The sequence below is a fragment of the Curcuma longa genome, chromosome 1, assembly GCF_044706935.1.
Source record: "Curcuma longa cultivar G26 ecotype Majalengka, Jawa Barat chromosome 1, ITB_CL_G26_1.1, whole genome shotgun sequence".
NCBI classification, from domain to species: Eukaryota; Viridiplantae; Streptophyta; class Magnoliopsida; order Zingiberales; family Zingiberaceae; genus Curcuma; species Curcuma longa.
The window spans coordinates 13,959,892-13,981,856 of record NC_133861.1 but is presented as its reverse complement, the minus strand read 5'-3'; the positions used below and the strand labels follow the sequence as shown (position 1 = coordinate 13,981,856).

The following is a 21,965-nucleotide window of genomic DNA, read 5'->3' as shown; positions in this document are numbered from 1 at the left end:
ATCACCCTGCACGCATCTAGAGCAAGACTAAATTAAAATAATGGCTACATTGGATCGATGGAACCGTTCGTCGATGCTTAAACTAATCAGCAACAGTTATAGAGAATTGTGAGGATAGTTGCCACTTGGTGACTTTAATTAACCGCTAATTACTTATGAGCATTCGTGCATTTCGAGGGCGGTCCGCTTGAACCTGAGTCGACGACCAAGTCCGGCCCTCCGGTTTCGTCGCATGTCTCCATTTATCTCTTAACATATAATTAATTAATTAATTAATTAATTCCTTTTCCAATTATAATTTGAAATTGAATGGGTCGGGCACTAAATCCACCAGCCAATGTTGGAGCTCCGACCCAACCATGCATCTTATCGTGTTCCCGCGAGTCATCTGAATCGATCTCCTCCTGGACAGCTAGCCCTTATATAACTCCCCTCTCAATTCACAATTTCACAGAATCTAAATCGCTTTTCCGCAGTAGTCTACGATCGATCGATCACGCGCTAAGAAGGTCCGTGGTATATCTCCTCTTCCCCCACTGATATCCTCCTCTCCTTTCAGATCTCCAAGTTAATTCGCATATCCCAATTCCCTCGCCGTTTATGATCTCTTTCTGGTTGGGTTCTTCTCGTATGTTTTTTTCTCCCCATAAAAGTCTCTGTGAATGTGCAGGAGATGGACAGGTTGACCTCCGGCTTCGAAAACTTCAAGAAAGACGTCTACGAGTCAGTCTGCGAATTAATTTAATCAGAAAAATGTTTTCTTTTCCTTCTTTCTCTGTCCCGTCTCTGGATCTCTTGTTCATATGAGACCTGCGATCGATGATGGCGGTTTCTTGCTCTGACAGGAAAAAACCAGAGTTGTTCTCGCAATTGGCACAGGGACAAAGCCCCAAGGTGAGCCTCGCCATGACTAGCTCTAATCATAGATTAAGATAAGGAAGGAGGGGACCGATCATTTCATTTCATATATATATACATAAAATAATTAACAACGACGTCTCGACGAGGCTTGCATGTGTACTAGCTGTTGCTTTGTATCGGCGAGGAAAGGGAGAGAATTCCGTGTCTGCTTCTTTCTTTTCTCTTACTTCAATTAACTATTCTGCCGACCCTCATAAAGCTGTGAGGCTTGATGTTGAGGTTGACTGACGATCGACTGATATTGAACTCGTTGGCTGTCGATCTCAGTACCTGGTGTTCGCATGCTCGGACTCGCGCGTGTGCCCGTCGGTGGTGCTCGGTTTCCAGCCCGGCGAGGCCTTCATCGTCCGCAACATCGCCGCCATGGTTCCACCCTATTGCCAAGTAATATTTGCCTTCTCCTCCTCCTCCTCCTCCTGACTTTCTAGTTGTATCTTTTTGACTTTTATGCCAGTGTCTGACTGTTTGTTATAATAATAATGTCGATAACTGCTCGTCTTCCCGATCGTTGAGTGCGATCTCAGCTAAGAGTCAATCGTTGTCGATTTGTGATCTGTGATTGCAGAAAAGGTATTCTGGCGCTGGGGCAGCCATTGAATATGCCGTCCTCCATCTCAAGGTGATCCACCGCGTCAATCTCTATCCTTTTTGGGTTCGTTTTACAAGAATTATTCAATTGTCTCTGGATCGATTATGTAAAGACGTATGGTCTTTTGTCCAGGTGGAGAACATCGTGGTGATCGGCCACAGCTGCTGTGGTGGGATCAAGGGTCTCATGTCCATCAAAGAGGATGGCATTACTACAACGTAAGAAACTTACAGCTCCATTTAATTGATCTGATTGAATATTCATTAAAGAGAAAGCTTCAATTAATTCTTCCTCCTCTGTTTTCCCAAAAGGTTGGGAGAATTGGGTTCATTTACTCCTCTGCTTAATTCCCCCTGTAACAGTTGGTAGGCAATAACTGGGCCACCAGCCTTATCTCCACATACTGAAATAACATTATGTTTCTCTTCTCTATAACAAAGAGGGAAAGGGCCATCACATCACTAGTTGCAGACAGCTTTCTCCACACTTTGTGTGGCACAAAATTGTTTCTTTTAATATTAAAATTGGATTCGTATGATTCTACTGACAATAGTATTCCTCCTCCTTTCACTTTACTTTGTCCAGTTGCAATTAGCTTATTCTTGACATCTCTGATGAAACGATCACTTTGGTTCCTTTCACTCAGGGACTTCATTGAGGAGTGGGTGAAAGTTTGTTTGCCAGCGAAGGAGAAGGTGCAGGAAGAATTCGCATCCTTGCCTTTTGCTGAGCAGTGCACCGAATGCGAAAAGGTCTTCTTCTTCTTCTTCTTCAAATCTTCAAAGCCATGCGAAACTGTCGACATGGTAATAACTCCATCAATTGAACCCTGAGCTTTCTGTTTCTGTTGTAGGCGGCTGTGAAGGTCTCCCTGGAGAACCTGAAGACCTACCCGTTCGTGAAGGACGCAGTGGAGAAGGGCTCCTTGAAGCTAATCGGCGCGCACTACGACTTTGTGAATGGCAGATTCGAGATATGGTGAATCGATTGATAATTAGCAGTAATTATATTATAGGTAATAATAAAGTTCATGGCAGAATGAAATAAATTTCCGGATTTGTTGCATGATTTTTTCTACTAAAGTCTCCAATCATGTATAAATTTGGGTTTCATACTTTTGTATCTTGCTTTCACGTTTAGTTTGCAAGAATATTATATTTTAACCGGAAATTCTCTGATTTGATTTTATTTAATTTAATTATTAGTAGACAAAACTAACAGTTGTTACAAGCTAAATTTTATTTTACCCTCTAGATTTACTTGCTTTTGTAAAATACCTCTCAGAGTTTCCAAATTAAAATAATAACCTAAGTTTAAAAATTCTCGTTATTAAAAATGTTAGTGATTGAGGAAAATGATAAGAGTTTTAAAATTATTTTTAAAATATTTTAATGCGTATAATGATTTTATATAATATTTGGACAATTATATACATCAACCTTCCTTCCTTCCTAGTGATGGAAAATACTTACTTGATATAAATCAACGTTTTAAAATTTTAGATATAGATAAAGAAAATAATCAATTTCATTTTATCTGGGCTGATGTGGATCAGAATTAGATACTGTATATGGTTAAGTCACCAGTCAACGAACAATCCGACGTGTGTAATTTCCTAGCGAAGCTCAAGAGAGAAGATGATGAGGACCTAAAATGCACTTCAATAGAAGGTGAAAATGATGTCGAACAGTTCCGACAGATCACTTCGACGTCCAAGTTAATATTTCGTGAAAGGAAAAATAGAAATGCCGAAGAAGAAGAAGAGTTCAAAACGTCAAACCAGCTAGTGAAGAAGAAGAAGAAGCTACCACAGAAAATCTTTTTAAGGATTTATATAGCCGTTGAAATAACATCTCCACGTCGACTAGAGTGACATCGTTATGGAAGTGTATGAGAAGACCAAATCTGACGGATGTTAATTGCTTCTGTTTCTTTTTGACATTATGCGCAAAAAAGAGGGTATTCAAGGGAACCAAATCTGATAACTTCATAACTGTTCTTTTATTCTTATGTTGTTTCATTTTAACATTATGTGCAGAAAAGAGGGTATTCAAGTGAACTAGATCTGACAACTTCATAACTATTCTTTTATTCTTATGCTGCTATGTGTCTCAAGAATATTCGTAGCCTGTTCATGGACCCATAAGAGACAAAGATTCATACTTAGGATATGGAATGAGTCTGAGGGTGTGTGAAATTGAGATCCAAGGCTGAGATAACATTTGAGACCGAAATAGTGAGATACCGAGATGACTGAGGTGCCGAGATGCTGAGACGAGGTACCGAGATGACTGAAATGCTGAAGTGCTGAGATGAGGTATTGAGATGGCTGAGATGAGGTGCCGAGATGGCGAGGTGCTGAGATGATTGAAATGCTGAGGTGCTAAGATGAGGTGCCGAGATGGCTGAGATGTTGAGGTGCTAAGATGAAGTGTCGAGATGAGGTGCCAAGATGGCGGAGGTGCCGAGATGGGGTGTCGAGATGAAGTGCCCCAGATGGTCGAGGTGCCCGAGATGATCGAGGTGCCGAGATGAGGTGTCCGAGATAGCCGAGGTGTCGAGATGGCCGAGGTGCCGAGATAGTCAAGGTGCCGAGATGGTCGAGGTGCCGAGATGGCCGAGATGTTCGAGGTGCCGAGATGGTCGAGATGATGAAAGTGCTAAGATGGCCCTGATGACCGAGGTGGCCGAGGTGTAGAGCCATCAATTTGGGTTGGATCCGTCGAGTTGACTCGCCCTACTAAATAATTTAGGTGCGTTGAGTTAAAATTTTATCAATCCATTTTAAGGTGGGTTGACCCGCGAGTTGAGAAAATTTATTTATTTTCTATAAAATTTAAAATTAAAGTAGAAAATTTAATAAACTAGTGGTCTTGATCCGTCTAAATTACAATCCAAATTTAAAATTTTCAATTTGACTTGTTTAAACTGTAATCCAAATTTAAAATTTTTAATATTTTTTTTATTTTTTTATTTTTTGAGAGGCTTGTGGGTTGGCCCGCCTAACTCACAACTCGCTTTGAGTTGGGTTAGAGATTTTTCAACCCGCAAAGTTAGTGGGTCGGCTCGCCCCACCCCGCCATATGACAAGTTTCTGGTGGGTTGGCCAGCCTCACTATGGGTTGGTCCGTTTGACAGCTTTATCGAGGTAGCCGAGTTGCAAAAAAGTTCATAGTCATTTGTGGAATCAACCAACTGATGTATTCAAGGTAATAGGTAGCAATCTTTGGGACAGACTTTATTGAGATCCCAGAAGTCGATGCAAACTCTTTATTTGTTTCCCATAGCTGGTCAATGTTTCTTTTTTGTATTATGTACAGAAAAGAGGGTATTCAAGGGAATTAGATTTGATATTTTCATAACTGCTTTTTTATTCGTATGTTGTCATGCATGTCTCAGGAATATTTGTAGTATGTTTATAGATTCACAAAAGACAAAGATTCATACTTAGGATGTGGAATGGGTCTGAGGGTGTGTGAAATTGGGACTCGAGGCTGAGATGACATCTGACGCCGAGATAGCAAGGTACCGAGATGATTGAAATGCTGAGGTGCCGAGATGACCGAAGTGCCAAGATGGCTAAGATGCTGAGGTGTCGAAATGAGGTGCTGAGATGCCGAGATGGTCAAAGTGTCAAGATGGCTAAGGTGATCGAGATGACCATCTGAGACTGAGCTCTTACTCCATCTCGATTTGATTTCACTTCGAGTAGAACCATTTTCCTTTCAGTCCATTTGACTAGCACAGTTAAATGAGCTTTGGATTTGACTTTCACTTAACTCTTGTTCTTCATTCTAGAGAGAATTACGTCATTTATCACACCTGCATTTAATTTTTATAATTCCTTTTTCTTTTAAATAATGAAGTAATTAATATATTAAATTAAGTTCTTTTATCGAACAGCTTAATTGATTAAAATAATTGAATATATAATAAAAGATATTCGAGTCCGATGATGATAGAAACGCGTTTTATTTAAGTAATTTAAAATGGAGTAGGTAATTTCGGATGTTTCTGATTAGATGTCCATTTAGATAATTACTATTTTTAATTTTCAATTTAGTTAAAAAATTAATTCATCAATTCAGTCCACTTAATTTTTTTTTGTAAATATATATGTGAATTAGATGGCACATTTAATACAGTCGATAATGTGAATTATGAAACTTACATTTGAACTTTTAATACAGTCATTTATTAAAATTTTAGAAAATTTTAAAAAAATATTTTTGATTAAAATGACTATTTTAAGTTGTTTGATAACTTTTAAAAAGTATATGATGGATGCTAATGGCATTATACATTACTTAAAATTTGAAATAATAATTTAAATTAGAATTATATTGCTAAAGGTCTTTGTTGTTGGTGAAGGTGAAGAAGAAAGAAGGATACTATTAATGTATGGATTAGTTAGGTCATATAAATATTGTAGACATGCAATTTTAAAACTTTGAAAACAATATAAAATGTGGGAAAATTTACTGAATTTCAAAGGATTCGCTTAACAAATCCTACCTTTAATTAAACAATCAATTGCTTTAAAGTTCCTTCTACCGTAAGAACATAAGAAACTTCCTTGCTACTTCGAAAAATTTCTCTTTCCTCTTCAGTTACGCGGTTCCTTTCCATGCCATTTCCATGCCATCCTGACTTAATTGCGTTCCTTTCCTTAGCCACCCTACCGGCTATGATCCCTATAAATTCAATGAATTAGGGTTCTTCAAGATCATCGCAGTCCAAAATCTCCTACTGTTCGATTCTCATCAGTTCATTTGGTTGACTGCATACCGAGAAGCAATTTTTCTGATTTGATTAATTTGCAGCTAGTAGCGCCGTCCGAATCGATCGAATGGATAATGTTGCAGATTTCATGATTCTCCCGGACCGGCGCTTCGCCGTCTCGCCGCCACTGCGGCGGTGGCGCATTGCCTACCACATTATTTGTTCCTGCCGCGCCATGGGCATCCTCGTCAGGAAGCAGTTCGCCGCAATCCGCCGCGTCCCCTCCTACGTCGCTATCGATGTCGACGGCCACTCTGCACCGTTGACGACTTTCACCAAAGTCGCGGATGCCAGCAGTCTTAGGTCCCTCGTCAAGGAGCGGCGCCTCGAGGACCTCCACCGCCTCGGCGGATCAGCAGGTCTCGTTAGCGCTCTGGCCTCCAACGCAGAGACTGGCATACACGGGGGCGGCGACGACCTGAGCTCCCGCAAGGCGGCGTTCGGCTCCAACACCTACCCCCGACCGAAGCCCAAGGGTTTCTTCCACTTCGTGTTCGAGGCGCTCAACGACTTGTTCATCATCATCCTCATGGTCTGCGCCGCCATCTCCCTCGCCTTCGGTATCAAGGAGCACGGCCTCAAAGACGGATGGTACGACGGCGCCAGCATCTTCCTCGCTGTTTTACTCGTCTCCGTCGTCTCCGCAGTCAGCAACTTCCGCCAGATGAAGCGATTCCACAAGCTGTCTGCAGAATGCGACAACATCGGCGCTACCGTCGTCCGCGCCGGCCGCCGACAAACTGTGTTCATCTTCGACGTCGTGGTTGGGGACGTCGTCTTGTTAAACATCGGTGACCAGGTCCCGGCCGACGGAGTCTTCCTTCAGGGGCACTCTCTGCAGGTCGACGAATCGAGTATGACGGGCGAGAGCCACCCCGTAGACGTCGACGCCGTCAAGAGCCCTTTCCTCACTTCCGGCGTCAAGGTCATTGACGGTTACGCCTCGATGCTCGTCACGGCCGTCGGCACCGACACGATGTGGGGCGAAATGATGGGCTCCATCACCAGCGAGACGTCGGAGCCTACGCCGCTGCAGGAGCGGCTTCAGGGGCTGACGTCGAGCATCGGAAAGATCGGCATCGTGGTTGCCGGCGTGGTCTTCGCCGTACTTGTGATCCGTTACTTCACCGGAAGCACGAAGGGCGATGACGGACGGCCCAAGTTCGACAAGCACAATGCAAACGCATCTGACGTCATCAGCGGCCTCGTCAACATTTTCCAGGACGCGGTCACCATCATCGTGGTCGCTATCCCTGAAGGCTTGCCGCTAGCCGTCACGCTGACGCTGGCCTTCTCCATGACAAGAATGATGAAGGACAACGCCATGGTCCGGAGGCTCTCGGCATGCGAAACCATGGGTTCTGTCACCACCATCTGCACCGATAAAACAGGGACCTTGACGTTGAACAGGATGGAAGTCACCCAATTCTGGATCGGAAATGAGCAATGCACGTCGACAACCTCGATTGCGGCGGGCGTTCTGACATTGCTACACCAAGCCGTCGGGTTGAATACCACCGGCAGCGTTTTCCAGCCTACCTCGGCGTCGGAGCCAGAGATTACCGGAAGCCCAACGGAAAAGGCTCTGCTTTCATGGTCGATTTCGGATCTCGGAATGGTTGCGGAAGAAATGAAGAAGAAGTGCGTCATCATCCATGTCGAGGCCTTCAATTCGGAGAAGAAGCGGAGTGGAATCTTTCTGGAAGAGAAAGAGAGCGGAGCGATGATCACGCACTGGAAAGGAGCCGCCGAGATGCTTCTGCTCCGATGCTCTCATTACACAGAGACGAACGGGAGCGTTAAACGTATTGATCTCGAGGCAAAATTCAAGCTGGAAGCGATCATCCATGACATGGCTACCTCGAGTCTCCGCTGCATTGCCTTCGCCTACAAGAACACCACCGGAGCAGAGGGCTTCGAGGCCAACCGAGGCGAAGCACCAAGGCTCGAAGACACCGAGCTCACCCTTCTGGGGTTCGTCGGTCTAAAAGACCCGTGTCGCCCGGAGGTGGCGCGCGCGATCGACGCTTGCAGAAATGCCGGAGTTGGAGTGAAAATGATCACAGGGGACAACGTGTTCACGGCCAGGGCCATCGCCATCGAGTGTGGGATAATTAGACCAGAAGACTCGGAGGCTTTGGTTGTGGAAGGACAGGAGTTCAGGAACTACTCGCCGGAGGAGCGCATGAAGAAGGTCGACCAGATTTGGGTCATGGCGAGATCGTCCCCTTTCGACAAGCTCCTGATGGTGCAGTGTCTGAAGCAGAAGGGGCAAGTGGTGGCCGTCACCGGCGACGGAACAAACGACGCGCCGGCGCTGAAGGAGGCCGACGTGGGTCTGGCGATGGGCATCCAAGGCACGGAAGTCGCCAAGGAGAGTTCCGATATAGTGATCATGGATGACAACTTCGATACGGTGGTGACGGTTATGCGTTGGGGGCGGTGCGTCTACAACAACATCCAGAAGTTCTTACAGTTCCAACTAACGGTCAACGTCGCGGCCCTGGTGATCAACTTCGTTTCCGCAGTGGCCACCGGCGCCGTGCCGTTGACTACCGTGCAACTCCTGTGGGTGAACCTGATCATGGACACGATGGGCGCGCTGGCTCTTGCCACCGACACGCCCACCAGGGAGTTGATGGAGAAACCGCCAGTGGGGCGGACGGCGCCGCTGATCACCAGCGTAATGTGGCGCAACCTGTTGGCGCAGGCTCTGTTCCAGGTGGCGGTGCTGCTGGTGTTCCAGTTCCAAGGGGAGTCGCTGATGGGATCGAGCGAGGCGGAGAACAACACGATGATCTTCAACACTTTCGTTCTCTGCCAAGTCTTCAACGAGTTCAACGCGAGGAAGCTGGAGAAAAAGAACGTGTTCCAGGGGATGCATAAGAACAAGCTGTTCTTGGGGATCGTGGCGGTGACGGTGGTGTTGCAGGTGATGATGGTGGAGTTCCTGAGGAAGTTCGCTGGCACGGTGAGGTTGGGATGGGGACAGTGGGGGATCTGCGTCGGCATCGCGGCGATCTCGTGGCCAATTGGGTGGCTCGTTAAGTTTATGCCGGTGATCGAGAATCCATGGCTTCAACTCCGGCGTTACGTCAAAGCTTCAGATTGACTCTCATTCATTTGATGAACAATTTAAAACGCTATTTCATTTGGTTATAATTATGTTCATAATCATAGGTATTTGTAGGCCAAACAGTTGAAATAAATATTAATCGAATTGCCTTGTACAAATGTTTACATGGTTTATCAATAATTATCTTCTAAAATTTAATAACTTTCAAGGAGCTTCAACAGTCGCAACCATTGTATAAATATTATAACTTTTGATCTGATCAGTATTTGAGTGATTTGAACAAGGCATTACCTTGAAACTCAAAACTCTTAGAAAAGACAAAAAGAAGGGCTCTCACTTGGGTTTGTGAGTGATTTGAACAAGGAGCTTCAACAGAATTTATATGGCCAACAGAGAGAGAGAGAGAGAGAATGACGTCATCTATATACTAACAAACAAATGTAGCAGTCACGAGTCATATTTAAGTTTTGCCCATTAGTCTTATTATAATCATTCAAACTTCTACAGTTGAATTGATTCTCAATGCTTTTCTGTTACATACTCGTCTTTGCAACTTCCTCCATAACTTCTTGGTTGTATCTCTTTAATATATAACAAAATACTTTTGTTCTTTAGCGAGACAAAGTTTGAAAACTCCACAAGCTTGCCGATTCATCTTCTCCCAATTTCACTCTAACAGTTCTTCTGGTTTTTCACCAATCTAATGTCCAGGTTCATAACTCAGACATTAAACTCAAAAAATCAAGCATATGCCTCAAATCATATATCAATGATCATGGAATAAGAAAGGAAGCCAGAAAATTAGGCCTGTGTAGATATATATATGTCATAGTTAAGGTTTCATAATACATCTAGTACGTAATTCTTCCAAACACAAGTGCCAAAACAACTGAGAGTAACTGAATCAACACAACTGCAATATACATTATACAAGAATATCCCACTAACACAGCTTATTAACAAAGACCAACCAACTTTCAGACCAACCGTCATTAGGTTTTGATACTGTTGCATGCACTATAAGACCTCGTATTATTTCCTTGTTGCATATATAGACACTAATATTAAGATTAATTAAGCGTTGCAATAAATCAAATATAGATATGAAGATATATTACAGCTGCATACCTCTCTATGATATGCAAATCATTCTCACTAATTGAGGTTTCAGAGAGGAGATTTCTTTTAAGTTAATCTTAACAAACTATTCAGATATATGAATTGCAGCATAGATCTTTTCAAGCTAAGCTAAGCTAAGTATATAGGCAGGTCGGTTGATAAGAAAGAAAGGAACTTGGATCACTATCATGGCAACACATAATTCACATGTCAAGCACTCAACAGCACCATCAACGATCCATTAATAATGGCAATTCTGATCCAGCAGCTGGTGGATATGAGTGCCAAGAAGAAATCTCTCGACTGGAAATTAATTGAAGCTGTAAAAGAAACATATGATTGAGAAATCACCACCGAGAAGGTGAGATGATCAATCAGGAACACCAATTACTACTCACCTAGAACTTGATCATGTCCATTAGCTTTATTTCAAACCAAACCCTTGGGGTTCTCTTCTTTTCCTCCTCTTAAGCACCTTTCAGAAACAAATTAGATGTATTTATCAGAAACACTGAACCTTGAGATATGTACAGAAAAATATATATAAGCTAGATAAGGATCAGCTAGGTAGGGTTTGAAATTGTGCTCCCCATTAGCAGATGAAACTACCATAATGATCTCGTTGATCCCTTCACATCTAAACCTAGTTATAGACATACATAGAGTGAGAGAGAGAGAGAGAGAGAGATTTATATATTATTTCGGAAAACAAACTTAAACGGAGAGATTGAAAATCAAAAGAAAAGAAGGGCATCGTGAGATCATGCTGGCAGCTTCAGCTACTTTTGGTGCACATGCATGGAGCTAGTAATTAGATCTATATCTGTACACACATAATACTTAATTATGCACTCAAATTGAAGCACAAAACTGGTATCGATCATGAAGGAAAGGAGAGAAACAAGAGAAGAAGATGAAGAAGATGAAGAAGAACAAGAAAAATAGGAGGAGAAGAAAAAGGAGAAGAAGAAGAAGAGATATGGCGATGTGGGGGTGATGATGGCCATACTTAAGGCGATGCAATTGGTTAAAAAGAAGGCAGAATAATATGCAGAAGTGGTCCCTAAAAAAGCTCCCCATCACCTAAAATTCTATACAATAAACTATTTGTGGAGTGGTTCTGATCCATTGGTTGCTTCATGATGTGTAATTAGACAGCACTGCTCGTGAATTCTTTTGAATTGCATTAGCTAGCTGTCCATTAGTATTTATTTATTTCTCAAAAAAATATATCGATTTATATATATATATATATATATTAATGTGTGATGACAGTATAGTGTATGTATATAGTTTTAATCTAAAAATGAAATATAATGACACAGCATTAGAATATCTACAGCCCCATATGTAATTCTCCACAAAGAATCAAATGACAAGTCGCCATCATCTTCAAACTTGGATACTGAACATGAGAATGCGCGAACTTCAAAGCAAAGTATGCACTGCTTATGTAGCTTTAACTCATGCATGGAGTTGGATACCGATTGCCTTGACCATGTGAAACCAACTCTTTGTTCTTGCATGCTGATTTTATAAATATTGTCAAATATATTTTTAGCAGAGGCCAATTGATATATATAAATTAAGTGAAATAGATCGATTAAATAACAATAAATTATCTTTATCTGACTTTTCGCTCACTCCTTTTCTTTTCTTGCACTGTAGTGATTTCACTTTGCCTGCATGCTCTATCTTTTCCTCGAGCATTTCTTTCAACCCCACCCTCATTTTCTTTTCCTTCTTTTCCCTTTTCTTGTTCAATTATTTCTCTTATTCGTGGTCCTATGATGTATCTTGCAGAAAGCTACTTCACAAACAAATTATAGTAATAAATAAATAAATAAAACAAAAAAATAGCTTGCAGAAAGCAATCGGCAACGTGAACAAATTATTCTCAAGAATATTCATTAATGTTCACTGATTGGCTTTTTTTTTTGGCAACGTCTACTGTCGATATACAAATATTTAAAATCATACACATTAATCGTTGCGAATTATATGATATATAAGGAATCACACGACTTTTATATATCTATCAATGATTTTGAGCTATGTTCTTGCTTTTTTTAAAGAAAAATAGCTAAATGAAATACGGTCGCGCACACTTTATATTATAGTTTTAATGTCGGAAAAGGCCAAGGAAAGACAGATCTTGTGATCGAGAATAGCATTGATTTAATTGATGTTATTATTTGTATGACACAGTCGATAATAGACTAAAGGCAGAGCATGAAGACTAAGGCAATATTGGACTGGCCTAATAACTTTCGCAGCCCAGAAGGATAAGCCTAATAAACTGATAAAGCTTTTAATTAATCAACTTCTTTTTCAAAACAAATAAAAGCTAATACTGTAGAGGTTCTTGTTTCCAGAGATGATATGAAGCATGGATCAAAGCATGGATGAGAAAAAGGAGGAGTTCTTATTTCCCTTCAGAGCTTCAGGTGCAGACAAAACATGAAGGAGAGAGGACGACCATGAAATGACCACACTAACAGTTAGCATGGCTGTGTAGTAGGTTTTTCTGCAACTTCAAATTACCCTTATCCACCTTACTAAATGCAGCTCGCCCTGTGGAACTGCATGCCATCGCCTAGCAGTTGCATCGTCCATGCATGCACGCAGCAACAGTATCCATGCCTTAATGTTCTTCTGTTCGTGGATGAACACGACGACAAATTCACATGAGGTGCCTGAAAATGGAGGTTGTGAGTGATAGAAAGCATACGTCGACGAGTCAGACCATGAACATGCCAGAGAGAAAGAGCAGCGGAATATCTCTCTCCCATTTTTCATACTTTAGCAGAAGAAGGAAGAAAACACCAAGACAGCAAAGGTACGTGTGGCTACTTCGCTAGGATTTGTACCATGCTCCTTTTTCTTCTTCCTTTTTTTTATTACTATACTCTAAAAGAATTATATATATTTCGTTTGGAATGTAAAAAGATAATCAAATAATTAATTACAATTATTCACTAGTATAAAAAATTAACATGTAACTCGATAATAATATTTCAAAAGAGATATAGATCAATAAAGTCTTGAGGGATCAAAAGGTAGTCTAGAAAAGAAGAGATTGCACAAGGTAATTAAATATTTTTTTTTCTAAAAAGAAAACCTTTGAATGGGCAAAAACTGAAAAAGGGGCAAAGGTAAAATGACTCTTCTTCTTTTCCACCAGGCATCAACCTAAGCCTATAAGGGACAAGGACAAGGTGCCGGAATTAATAGATGTACAGTAGCTTTGAATGCCTACGCCCGAGCTACATTATATGCAGCCATAGCCTCAATCTTCTTTCAATCAGACATTAAGTTCTTGGTCACTGAGCCACATTAACATGAGACTCATCAAACCAAATAAATATATCATTAATCTGATGGGGCCATGCACACCTGCGCTGAGAACCCCTGCGACTGGCAATTGGAGCAGGTGAGCCGGCCCCGCAGGGACCCTCTCATTTAGTGCAACTAGCCAAGTCGTCGCCCTCTCCCGTGAATTCGTCGTTTTATTTCTTTCCTCTTTTCCCTCTGCATGCCTCTCTGCCTTGCGTCCACTGACACCCTCTCCACGTGCAAAGCTCACACCAGTCAAACTCCTCCACTTTCCCTTCCCAATTCCTTCCTTCCCCTTCCTCTTTCCGCTAACTCGCATCGCAGACACAATTCCTTTTTTGAAAAGATAAAAGAGAATTTTAAATAAGCTAAGTTTGAGGCGATCGATGGGCAGCAGGGACAGAGGGAGGAAGAAGAACGTCGACCTACGCGGCGGCCACTGTTTGGAAGATCAGAAAGAAGAAAATAAGAAGAAGCTCTATGCTATGCTTGTTGCGTGTTGCTGCAAGCCATTGGTTCTCTGACTTCCATTGGCAGGTGAAGGACGATACAGCCATGCACGTCCCCGAAAACCACCCACTCGTCTATTTTTATATGATTTCTCCTCCCACTTCTTAATTGTTTGGTTCACTGAAGTTTTAAGACTTCTTCACCTCTCGAGGAGATGACGTTTTGCTGGCGAACCGACTGGCCTCTGCAAAAAGATCATCTTTTTTAAACTGAAACTGAAACTGAACTAGAATGTGATTCGATAAGCAAAGTGATCCTGAACTATAAATATGGTCTGCCATCAATGCTGTGATCGCCTCCTCGCTTCCAAGACTGCAATGGTAGCCGGTAGGTAAGTTTTCTTTTTCTCCTCCCTCGGTAAAAATTTGTAAGATCTTGATGCCATTGAGGTTGGGACACAATTATTTGAGTCGACACCACTTGTCGTGTCCTATCGACGACTTAAGGAAAGAGCTCCAAAGAGGACAGACAACAAAAGTCTATCGTTTGGGGTTTTACACACAAAAGAAAGCATAAACTAGGGTCATCCCATGATCTGTTCAGCTTATTCAAGTTCAAAGAACACCAACAACTGTGTGTGTGGTGTGTATAATCACGGACTTTTATTCAAATTGAGAAGAGAAATGGCATTTCCACCTGGATTCAAAGAGGACAGAATGATTTGAATCTTCCTTTTTCGGGGCTATTCTTCATAGGCACCTAGTCCTCTGCCATCGAATTCGGTCCCACAAAGAGATAGTTTGAGAACAAACAAAAATATATATAAAAAAAATCATATTCTTAATTAAACAAAACAATCCTTAATTTCCATATTCCACGCTCACGCTGACGCTGCATCTTTCTCAGCCAGCAACCATGCCCTATTAGTCCGAGATAAACACCCATGCAAACCGCCAAAGAGGCAGCCTGCACACAAGCGTCACCTTCCTTCGTCCTCACTCTTTCCCTTCGCTTTCACTACCAAAACCTCACTGCAGGACTTCTCCCCCTCCACCATATTCTGCTCCTCGGTCTGCTTTGCCGCCGCCGCAGCAGCCGCCGCCTCTCCGCCGTCTGTAAGAGAGGTAATGGAGACCCTACACCACCGGCACCGCCGCCTCTCCACCGTCTTTGCCTTCCTCGTCTTGGCTGCCGCCCTCGGTGAGAGCAATGAGATCCCATTTTTGCTCTGTCTCTGGCTTTTTTGAGTTACCTTAACTATGCTTTTTTGGGCTCTCATTCTGCCTACTTTACCGAGTTATTCAGCTTAGAAATCCAAACTTGCGTTCTAGTTCGTACTAAAAATCTCTCCTTTTTCTTGCTTGTGAATGCCTTCTGCCACTTGTTCTTCTGATCTTTCCTACTTGTGGTCCATGGTTTCTACTAAGGATCCCATTTCTCTGCTTGCGATTTCCCCGAAGGGAGAAATGATTACTACGACCATCGCCATGTCGCCCAAAAGAGGAAAAAGAAGGACTCTTTCTCGCCGTCGACTGTTCTTGCTCATGCACTCGCTGTTGATGTTCCCGGTCTTGATGTGCAGGTATCGCTTTAGCTGGAATCCTTGAGGAAGCGGGAGAGCCGGTGCGGTCTTGGAACAGGGAGCTAACCTCGGTGGCTCGTCGGAGATTACTCATCGGGCCCGGCTCGTGGCCGCCGACCTGCAGGGCTCGCTGCGGCCGCTGCCTCCCCTGCGTGACGGTGCACGTTGCCATCCAGCCCGGCCGGACCGTGCCGCTCGAGTACTACCCTGAGGCATGGCGATGCAAATGCGGCAACAAGCTCTTCGCGCCATAAGAAGACATCAACATTACTTCAGAGTTCATCAAAAACAGGAGACCATTTTTAGTGTAGCAAGATGAAGAAGAAGAAGAAGCCGCTATGAAAACAGCTTCTTTGTAAACATTATTTGTACGAAAGATTTCTATGTAATGCTAAATTAGCTACTTTAATTTGTCGAGTGATCTGGTCTCCAGAAACAAAGGGTTAATCTTCTGCTCACAAATTAATCCGATCCTGTTCTATTAGTAATGAGATCTTTGATGAACAGTCTTATACAAACATCACGATCGTAAGTCGCCAAAGATTGTGGTGTGATGTTAGAGAGACTGATATCGGTGTGCCAGCTGCAAGTGAAGAAGGGGGCAGTGCATTAATTTGTTGGCATATTTAGCAGGGAAAAGAAGAATTCCTTTCACTCTGGTCTTACCATCATTTTGAAGATTACAACTTTAAGGCAATAATAGAGAGCATAGATGAACAATACTTGTAGTAAGTAGTACAACCCCGCCAAAGATATCAGATTCAAGGACAAGATATATAGCCAATCTTGTTCATGCACAATATATATTAAAAGAAAATTCATGACGAACTCATGGATTAATATTGGGCAGAGAGCGGATTTAATAATATTTTTCCTCGTAATTTGGCGTCAGGGTATGGTTTAACTCCCAATGCTGTTATTAAACTACCAGTTGACTATTAGTTTTTTTTTCTGATTTACTTGTCGAATAAATTTGAAATACAATTTATATATATTTAAAATTTGACTTTTAAAATATTTAGTTTATATTTTTAAATCTAGGGTATGCTTTTAAGTTTGTGTCAAATCTAGTTAATTTAAATTCTGCAGTTTCAATGACTATTTTTAGAAAGTTGAATTATATAATCAAGTTTTAATGCAAAATAAGAGGAGAGAACTTGGAGGTGGGGCCGTGCACGCGTCCTTCATCACAGTAATTTATTAACAAATTTAATGGAGTTAATTAATAAGAGTGAAATGATGAGTAAAATCTCTTTAATGTTCCTTCCACTTTAAAATTTTGAAGATCATTATTTAATTGAAAAAGTAACATAACACATGGTTTGACGGCATATCTTTGAAATATTAACAGTGAAATTATAACAAGAAGGAGATGAATCACACTACTTATAAGGATTAAATTAATAAATAATAAAATATAGAAATGTTTGGAATAAAATACGGAAAACATAAAGGGTAATAAATATCTTTTTAGAATAATTATCTTATAAGAGATTGTATTTTTTTTTTTATTTTTGCGTAGTTTTTGGGGGCCAGCCATTTCCCAGCTCAGGAAAATGAATTAATTAGGACGGTGAACTTCTCCACTTCCTCTCACCACTTTCCATTTTTCGCTTCTCCTAGCGCAGGAAAACAAACAACCTCGTGTCGTCTTACACAACTGCACTCACCACTTTCCATTTTTCGCTTCTCCTCTTCCTCTTCTTCTTCCTCACTTCCTTCCCTGCAATCGCATCACGTTTCCCTGATCAGCATTTCGATCTTTCTTGTGGATTTCGGCTCCTCCCCAACCGCATTCCCTCTCCTTTGATCAGTCTGATCGACATTGACATGTCGAAGGTCCATGAGAGTCCTGCGATGGCGGAGAAGGCCGGGATGGTCGCGCCGCCTTCCGCATCGAAGGTGACTGTTCAGATCGAGGCTGGGAAGGCGGATCAGGATGCCCCATCGAAGGCGACTGCCGACCTTGAGTCAGGGAAGGTGGATCCGGCTTCTGGAGGTGAGGCTCCTTTGTACCCGAATATGACGGAGGACCCCCGGCTTCGCTGGATGTTCATCCGCAAGGTCTACGCGATCATCGCCGCCCAGTTCGTCTTCACCGCCGGCGTCGCTTCCGTGATCTCCTTCGTCCATCCGATCCCCGACTTTTTCCGTTCCGGCACCCTGCCCGCGTGGGGCGCCATAATCACCTTCATCCTGTTGCCGCTACTCGGTAATGGACTCGAATATCAGATTGTTTCGCCTTTACTTTTCCTTGTAACTTTTCTTGACTCGCTTTTGTGGGCGATCCATGGATAGCGATGTGGCCCATGCTGCGCTTTAGGGAGCGCCACCCGATCAACCTGGTTTTCTTGGCTATCTTCACTGTCAGCATCAGCCTTAGCATCGGGGTGACGTCCGTGACCATGGGCGGTAAGAAAAAAACAAAATTCGTCCTCGTTCTAATGTGAATTCCTTTCCGTATCTTTACCTGTTCGCTTGGTAGCTTAAGGGAGAAGTGAACTAATCCGTCAATGTCATATATATGCAGTTTTTATTTATTTATTTGATTTTGTCGATATTCAATTAGAGTGATGATGGTAATCACTTTATTAGCAACTACTTTTGGCTGTTCTTTCTATTTTGTATGAATTTGTACATACGGAATGGTGTGAAAACTTGGACCAAACATTGTATAGAAATAAACTGTTTGAATAATCCTTAAACCATATCTCTTGTTCTGAATGACGTCCCGGTTGATTTTTTATTTATTTAATGAATATTGTCTTTCTACATCACTGGCCACTATAGAATGGAATCCTTATGTTGATGCCGAGTTAGAGGTACAATATCCAACTTTTAGATCGGATTACTTTGATGGAAGTTATGAGAAGAAGAGAAAACAATTACACATCGAGCTCTATTATTTATAGTCGTCTTTTTTTTACTTTCTTTCCTTCTTATTTTCCAATAAAATTCTGAAAAAACATTAGGATCTGAAGAACTCTCACCATTATCGATCCTACTAAGTTAACTGCTAATCTAGCAAGAATATGACAATACTAACGCAAATAAGTGAAGCACTTTTATTTTTCTTACTATAACGCCATCAATCTATATGACTAGTGTAGCATGTTTGTTACGGCAGATATCCACGATGATGTCAGCATGAGCTCGAGTCTGATCCGGGTCTGACTTGAATCTCGCCCAGAGACCTGATAAACCCTGTACAAATCTCCCTTGGTCTGATAAGCCTTGGCCGAATCCCCATTCGGCCGAACCCTTCGCCGAATCCCCATTCGGCCGTAGCCTTAGCCGAATCCCCACTCGGCCACACCCATCGCCGAATCCCCATTCGGCCGTAGCCTTAGCCGAATCCCCACTCGGCCACACCCATCGCCGAATCCCCATTCGGCCGTAGCGTTAGCTGAATATCCATTCGGCCCTATCCCTAAGCTGAATCCCTCATTCGGCCACAGTCCTCGCCGAATCCTCATTCGGCCCTAACCCTTTGCCGAACCCTCATTCGGCCCTAACTCTTTGCCGAATTCTCATTCGGCCCTAACCCTTTGCCGAATTCTCATTCGGCCCTTACCCTTTACCGAATCCTCATTCGGCTCTACCCCTTACCGAATCCTCGTTCGGCCACACCCTCGTCGAATCGCCCTGCGACACTCGGGCTCACCTCATCATGACTTCTGACAAGCCCACGCCCCATCCAATTAATGCTGCCTGTGTATAAATATTGACAAGGTGATACTTTTACGGCGATGGGACAGAGAACTCAATTGTTCCTGATATCTCATTAATCAAAATAAGACATTCCTTAATGATGACGTGACACGTGCGCACGCTCATCTCTTCCTTTAAAAGACCACTTCGTCGGACAGGTATCTCTCTCCGAACTCTCTTACTCTCTTTACACGCTCAAGCTCTACTGTTCATCTCCTTCTCCTTCCTTCGCCACTGTCCCTGACTTGAGCGTCGGAGTGGTCGCGCCGGAGCCACCTCCGGCCGTCCTACTGACGTTTGCTGTGCTTGCAGGTCCTGAGGCACTCGAGCTTCTTCTTCTCCCGCTCTTCTTCCCCATCGGTCCCACCCTACGGCGAGCTAGGTCCGGTGACGTGTCTAGAAGCCATTCTCAAAAGACCACTCCGTCGGACAGGTCCGGAGGTCTTCGAAGATCTCCTCGCTCTCCTAGCTCCCTTCGTCTCCTCCCCTCCTTCTTCTGTTCCAATCCACGGCGAGCTTGGGTCCGGTGACGTGTCTCGACGCACTTCTCAACCGGAACAATATTATTTCTAGGACAACCTCCATGCTACACGTTTAGGATACCCCTATTTAAAAAAAAAATGCATCCTCTTCTTTTGCTATTGAGAAATAGATTAGATTGATAGAAATGAATATCAAGAATTTAAAAGAACTAACTTGACATCTTATGCTATACATCCCATGAACACGTAATATAAAATATATATATTTTTTAAATTTTCACTTCTTTTAATCTAAATCCTAAAATCTAAACTCAAATCCTAAATTTAAAAAAATAAAAAATAATATTTTATACTAGGTGCTCATGGGATGTGCAACATATCATTTATCTATATATATATTTGTTTGTTCAGCCCCCAAGAATTGCTATCTACTTGCAGTGATGAAGTGTACATTCTCAGTGGACAAGATAATGTAGTATTACCATGTTTTTTTAGTTAGAGTCTAAGGCTTAGCCATCATCATCTGTGTTAATCCTAACTATAGTGAATGTTTTTATACCCAGCGCAATGAACTGGCTCGGGTTCATTTCATATGGTTTGCAAAAAATTGAAAGAAAAACTTTAAAATCAAAATGTTGAAAGCAAGGCCAATTGTGAACTTATTCAATGTTGACTAATTCTTAACATTTTTTTGTTGAACCTGACCCAAATAGAGATTAGTACTCAATTGAACTGGTTCAACTAACTATAAGCTTCAAAATTCAGACCAACGAATAGAATAACTCTACTTAGCTGTTTTAACTTAATTCTGACAATTACTCCTATGTCTTACTGCATGAGATTTTCTTAGACATTACCCTATTTTGTGAGTTTATTATGTCATTCTAAACATGAGGTGAACAAACATTTTAATTTATTATTAAAAAGAAACAAAATTGCAATCAAACAGGTTGTCTCTAACTACTAGAGTGTTAGAGACAAGTTACTTAAGTGAAAACAAGTATCCCAAGCGATGAGCGACAAAATGATTCCATTCCTGTGAATTTCTAGGTTGTTATGAATCATAATTTGGTTAGTTATTGCAAATCTTAAAATCTCAATACCAGAAGTATCATAGGAAGAAAATCATTAACTGACTTTAGATTTTCTATATCCTTGAACTTGGTGTGGGCTAAATGCTGAAGTTAGCGATATGGAAATGTTTCATAATGGTCTCGAAGATTAGTTCCTGATATCATACATCTGAAATAGCAACTTTTTTAGAACAAGCTAACTATCCTATGTATGCTTTGAATTTTGATTTTGTCCTTTTAAGAAACAAATTATATGACTACTTGCCCCTGAGAATGATCCCAACTGCAACTTATATTCTTTATAAATAGCATTTGATGCTTATATTTGTTCTGTGTCAACTGAAATAGGTAGAGCCATCCTACAAGCTGTAGTTGTTACTAGTGCCATTGTCATCGTGCTGACACTATACACTTTCTGGGCAGCAAGGGAAGGCCTTGATTTTTCCTTTCTATTTCCATTTCTATTTGCCTGCCTTCCCGTGCTTGTAATTTATCTCGTCATTCAGGTACTGATACTTTGTTTATTTTGATCGTCTGCTAATCTCTTGCCTGGTTAATAATACATGACGAGATGAGCTATTTCATGCGTTCATTCTGCAGATTTTCTTCCCTCTGCCAAGCATCTTCTATACAATATATAGTTGCGTAGCTTCAACAGTCTTCTCAGGCTTTATCATCTTCGACACTGAGCAAATGATTAAGCGTCACGCTTACAACGAATACATCATTGCTGCAATCTCCTTGTACATGGACATTATCAACCTCTTCATGTCCGTCGTATTGGGCTTCTCAACGCCCAACTAATCAACACAGGATTGCCTTCATGCCAGCAGAGAATCCAGGT

The 21,965-nt window shown here is 42.0% G+C and overlaps 4 protein-coding genes and 1 long non-coding RNA gene across 6 annotated transcripts; 4 read left to right on the top strand and 1 right to left on the bottom strand.

Moving 5' to 3' along the window:
• Positions 1–460: 460 nt before the first annotated feature.
• On the top strand, positions 461–2,680 carry LOC141829015 (carbonic anhydrase, chloroplastic-like). Of its 2 annotated transcripts, none has more exons than XM_074716426.1 (8): positions 461–509; positions 671–723; positions 846–894; positions 1,189–1,305; positions 1,487–1,540; positions 1,643–1,728; positions 2,157–2,262; positions 2,364–2,680. In XM_074716426.1, the coding sequence occupies exons 2-8, from the start codon at positions 674–676 to the stop codon at positions 2,490–2,492; spliced, it is 591 nt and encodes a 196-aa protein (XP_074572527.1). In that variant the 5' UTR covers positions 461–509; positions 671–673; the 3' UTR covers positions 2,493–2,680. The 2 variants fall into 2 exon arrangements, with proteins under 2 accessions (XP_074572527.1, XP_074572535.1); XM_074716434.1 differs by having other exon boundaries at positions 467–516.
• A 3,679-nt stretch (positions 2,681–6,359) lies between these two features.
• Positions 6,360–9,477, top strand: LOC141846472 (calcium-transporting ATPase 7, plasma membrane-type-like). Its single transcript, XM_074734517.1, has one exon. The coding sequence runs from the start codon at positions 6,360–6,362 to the stop codon at positions 9,402–9,404; it is 3,045 nt and encodes a 1,014-aa protein (XP_074590618.1). The 3' UTR covers positions 9,405–9,477.
• Positions 9,478–9,825: 348 nt separating this feature from the next.
• On the bottom strand, positions 9,826–11,452 carry LOC141848696 (uncharacterized). The gene is made up of 2 exons (XR_012603540.1): positions 10,886–11,452; positions 9,826–10,807 (listed from the first exon to the last, which is right to left on the bottom strand). It is a non-coding gene; the product is annotated as an uncharacterized LOC141848696 (long non-coding RNA).
• A 3,906-nt stretch (positions 11,453–15,358) lies between these two features.
• On the top strand, positions 15,359–16,265 carry LOC141814493 (EPIDERMAL PATTERNING FACTOR-like protein 5). Its single transcript, XM_074702454.1, has 2 exons — positions 15,359–15,473; positions 15,856–16,265. The coding sequence occupies exons 1-2, from the start codon at positions 15,401–15,403 to the stop codon at positions 16,107–16,109; spliced, it is 327 nt and encodes a 108-aa protein (XP_074558555.1). The 5' UTR covers positions 15,359–15,400; the 3' UTR covers positions 16,110–16,265.
• A 1,404-nt stretch (positions 16,266–17,669) lies between these two features.
• Positions 17,670–21,955, top strand: LOC141826675 (protein LIFEGUARD 1-like). The gene is made up of 4 exons (XM_074713983.1): positions 17,670–18,067; positions 18,154–18,267; positions 21,470–21,627; positions 21,722–21,955. Exons 1-4 carry the CDS (start codon positions 17,686–17,688, stop codon positions 21,923–21,925), a joined length of 858 nt encoding a protein of 285 aa, XP_074570084.1. The 5' UTR covers positions 17,670–17,685; the 3' UTR covers positions 21,926–21,955.
• The last annotated feature ends 10 nt before the right edge of the window (positions 21,956–21,965 follow it).